The 4,294-nt window shown below is 35.3% G+C and overlaps 2 protein-coding genes across 4 annotated transcripts in view; one reads left to right on the forward strand and one right to left on the reverse strand.

Annotated features, from left to right (window-relative positions):
• Positions 1-254: 254 nt before the first annotated feature.
• The window catches only part of LOC111460229, a 12,520-nt gene continuing 8,480 nt past the window's right edge, over positions 255-4,294 (forward strand). Inside the window, exons 1-2 of the mRNA XM_023103386.1 lie at positions 255-533; positions 623-753. Coding sequence (XP_022959154.1) covers positions 386-533; positions 623-753 — 279 coding nt within the window. The 5' untranslated portion in view covers positions 255-385. The remainder of the gene's footprint in view (positions 534-622; positions 754-4,294) is intronic.
• The window catches only part of LOC111460228 (histidine-containing phosphotransfer protein 1-like), a 2,592-nt gene continuing 1,401 nt past the window's right edge, over positions 3,104-4,294 (reverse strand). For all 3 annotated transcript variants that reach the window (XM_023103385.1, XM_023103383.1, XM_023103382.1), the window contains exons 5-7: positions 4,047-4,118; positions 3,639-3,711; positions 3,104-3,462 (exon numbers count right to left, since the gene is read on the reverse strand). In XM_023103385.1, the coding sequence (XP_022959153.1) occupies positions 3,403-3,462; positions 3,639-3,711; positions 4,047-4,118 (205 nt within the window). In that variant the 3' untranslated portion in view covers positions 3,104-3,402. The remainder of the gene's footprint in view (positions 3,463-3,638; positions 3,712-4,046; positions 4,119-4,294) is intronic.

The raw sequence follows: 4,294 nt of genomic DNA on the forward strand, positions 1-4,294 counted from the left end.
AAAAAAAAAAAAAAAAAAAAAATCACAAAAATATCTCAAAAATATCTCAAGTTAGTAAAAATACTCTTAAATTTTTTAATATGGTTCAAAAATATTCTTCAACTTTAAAAATATAATATAATTTTAAAAAAAATTCTTAATATAAATACAAATAAAGTAGTACTAAAATAAAATTAAAATATTACGTAAATTTTAACGACAGCTGGCATAAGAGAAAATTGAATCGATAAATAAGACAGATATAAATAGCAAGGTGAAAGCACGGAGCTTCTCTTCTTTTTGCCTGATCTAACCATTTCAACTCCCTCGTGGGAATCTCTGAGCTCTGATAGATCATAGTCTCTGCTTCTCTGTTTCTCTCCACAAGATATAACCATCGGAAACAATGGCGTCGTCGACGGCTAGGATTACGTTTCGCGTTGTCATGGTGGTGATCCTCCTCCTCGTCGTTTTCTATGTCGGTCGTCCTCTGTACTGGAAGATTTCCGCAACTGTACATGATATTCGCCAGAACAAACAGACCGTCAAAGAAGGTGCGTTAATTGAATGATAAATATGTATGTTTATGTTTGTCTGAGCTTTGAATGGAGTTTGAATTCTTCGTTATGGACATGCATTTCAGGTCTCTCTCAGATCGTTCTGGAAGCTCAGAAATCGGTGGGATGGTACCACGACGAATCGGACTCTGGCGTCCGTGAAGGAAATGATGGAAAGAATTCCGGATCGGGTGCTATTCGGAGGCTGCTTCATCAGGTTTTGTGAAAATCTCAGTTATTTGAATTGTGATTAGTTCGGGATAATTGAATGGTTTCATATGCATTAGTGAAGTTCAATAAGCGGATCTGATTTTTTTTTTTTTTCTCGTAATAACGTAATAACGTGTTAATTAGCACCTACTGAGTCGATTTAGTTAAAGAAGGCTAAGAAAGGCTAAGAAAGGAAAAGAAATCGTAATGCTTCAACGTTCAGCCTTTAATGTTTCCATTATGCACTGTTAGTCACTCGGATATGTGGATAGTGATATTCGTACCTGAGACATGGTGAACTACTGCTTACGAAAGACTCGTTCTGACAAGAAATTAGATAGTGTTAGTTTATAATGAGCGAAGTTGGCTGATATTGTGAATGAGAAATTTTAGTTTAAGACTGAATATTAGGTAGAGGTGGAAATGTGTACATAGGATGATAAGAACTAAAGATAGCAGTAGTCTTTTGTGATGGTTTGTGTGCAAATTTGGCATTCTGGTGCTGAAGGAGCAATTTCAAACAAAATCAACTAATTGAAGTATAACGGAGAAGGCTTCAATAAGAAAATTGTAGAAAACGATCGATACCTTTGAACTTGTCTAGATAGAACTACGACTTGGTGGATCTGTAGTTGACCATGAAAACAAAGCCATAATGCCCTACTGTCTTGGTAATCATATTTCTTTGCTCTTTATTTATTTATTTTTTTTTTAATTTTTTATTCATAAGCTCAAATGCGGAAAATATCATAAATCTCACTTGGCAATAAGTTACTGTCCATGTGCAAAAATAATCTGTCCCTGTTGTCTGACTTGTGGTAACTTCTAATTATGAAATTAGTAGTTACCTTTCCGCCAGGTCTTTGAATCAACTTATATACCTATCTCTTCTCGTCCTCATAACCATGAGAAGGGAGATGAGAAAGGAATTTCTGCAGAATGTTTGAGCTAATACATATGGCAATCATGTCTACAAACATGACAGTCTATGTAGTGTTCTGTAGGAACGTACCCACGAAATTAATTGTACTGAGTCTAGACTCTTTTCCCCAATCAAGTTAGAAAGAAACCTCTGACCCGAGACTTTATTCATCTTATGATCTTTCTTAGTTAATCAACCTTGTACAATGATAAAGGGTGACTAATATTTCAGAATTTGGATTTTGAATGAGCGAGCAAGCTATAATATCTTGGTTTCTAGGGGAATTGGAAACATTTGACCATTTTTAGTAGTCTGAAGTCTGAATTGTTTGAGCTGAACAGATCTGAATCTTTGCATAGTATTGTTCCCCTCTAAGATGACTAAATCTCACGGACCTCCATGAAAGGACTGCCGCCTAGACTATGATGGATTTCTGAATTCTAACTTGATATTAAACATTATAACATAATGTAATGGAAGCTCAATTTTCTCCATCCTACTTGATAAAAATTTCAAACCAGTGGAGATTTTAAACTTTTTGCAGTTCCTGCAATCCGTCTTTCTTAATAATAACACAAAATAATCCTAAATGTGCTAACATACATCATGAACTCTCAACCAGATTGTTTGTCATGTTGTGGAAAACTTGGAACGAAGTTTTGCCTTGTTGAACAATATTGCTTGAGAAAAAATATTAAGAAGAAAGATAGAATTTTGCAGCCTTGCTTGATGTTATAATCTGCTACTTCAAACATCACCTTCAATAAAATCTTTTCCATGTAACTGAAGATACATCTTGTTTTGTTTTACTCGAGTTTTTAGAACGTTTGTGCTAAATTAGGAGTAGGAGAAGCCAAGTGGAAGGGGGAAAAGGAGTGGTTTAAAGTGTGCTAGAAATATTTCTTTGCAATGCTCACTAAGATGCACAAATGCTAAGTATCCGTTCATAGACTTGGTGTTTATTTTTAATCCAAATTCATTGATAATTCTCAAACTTCCACCTAAATCGTCAAGTATATCTGACACCGAGGTGTCATATGGAAACTCTTTACAAGAATCCATTACAATGCTCAACCATCCAAGAATTTCACCTTCCTCCTTAAGGGGAAGGTTACACTCTTCAAGATTAAAATCCTTTTTTCAGATGAATTATCATAATCTTTCTCCAAAGAGGGGCAGGAAATGTGCATCCTCTCGCTCTCTCAAGGTATAAATCATTTTTCTTTTACCAGGGCTCATCAACTTGCTTAGGTTAGTCTCTGATCTAGTATTAATGTTCACTATTGGGATTACATAGTTGAAAATTATGTCTGTATCCGCACATTTGGTATGACACCCTGTAAAACCGGCCGTAGAAAACCTCTCCCAATTGTCTAATCAATGTGGAAAAGGCACACTCGGACACACGTGGTAGAGCTTTTACTTACCTTTAAAATCAACTTGAAAAAGAGAGTCCTCAAATATTTATAAAAAGCCAGGTTTTGTTGTTCACAATGTGGAACTCCATTGGAATCTTTAAATACAACCTTCTTTTAACATTGACGTCACAAAAGAAAGTGGCATGGTTTAGAAAATACTTCCTCGCTCCTATCCAAAGAAAATACCTCCTCACGCATTAAACTTTCATAGAGATCTCATCAAACCGAAGAACAATAATGTCACAAGACCCCAAGAAAATGGAAAAACGACACTCCCATCAACTGTGGCTCTAGGAAGTATTCTCTCGCATTCGACTTAGAATATCAATTCTGTTGTAGGGATTGACCCACCAGCAGCCACAATTTGTTGCTCCATCTGCAATTAACAATTTAAGGTATAAATCCTTTGAAATTATGAAGGATCTGCTAGTTTTTTTAACAACAGTCTATGTACTGTTTTGTCTGTCCTTGTACATTTTTTTTTCGTTTCTCTCAATGCTCAGTTTCTTACCCAAAATAATAATAATAATAATAACAGTCTTGTGTACTGACCCTGAATAGATTTTCAAGCTTGTTTTTCACGAGGCAGATCTCTTGCTTTAATTGTTGTAGACATCTCAGGCACCTGCACCCACAATTTTCATTGTTTTCATAAGCTGATTTTATTCACTATCGCACATATGTTGCAGGAGCTTATCTAGAAAAACTTTTTTGTTTTACTAACTCTAGGGCCAAAATAATGATTAAAAAGAAAGTTTGATAATAATGAAAGTATTTCATGGTAAAACATTGAGGTTTTAAATGTTAAAAAACCCAAGTAGAAAGTAGATAAAAGCTCTTGTTTCCAAGAACGAACTTCAAAAATTTAGGGACCTAGGTAAAATTCAAGAATCAAAACCCTACTTGAACATAAGCATCATCATATGAACCCAGCTTAGCCTTTAGTAAATAAGAACTCACCCTTCAATGTTCTGTTCCTCACAGAAGCTGCGCATGGTAATACAGACATTTTTAACTCTCTGTGCACCTATGCTGTCAATCACAAAAGTTCGTTCAGTTGATTTTCGGTTCTAAAATTGATCATCTTTTTTAGAGAATTATTTAGTTCTCTTTTAGAATTGGAACATAGATCTGAGAGAGAGCCCATCAGGAGCTGCAAATGAAAACTTTATTCACCTTATGCTTTAAGTTATGGGGGGGGGGGGGGG

Source organism: Cucurbita moschata, unplaced genomic scaffold (genome assembly GCF_002738365.1).
Source record: "Cucurbita moschata cultivar Rifu unplaced genomic scaffold, Cmos_1.0 Cmo_Scf00023, whole genome shotgun sequence".
In the NCBI taxonomy this organism is placed as follows: Eukaryota; Viridiplantae; Streptophyta; class Magnoliopsida; order Cucurbitales; family Cucurbitaceae; genus Cucurbita; species Cucurbita moschata.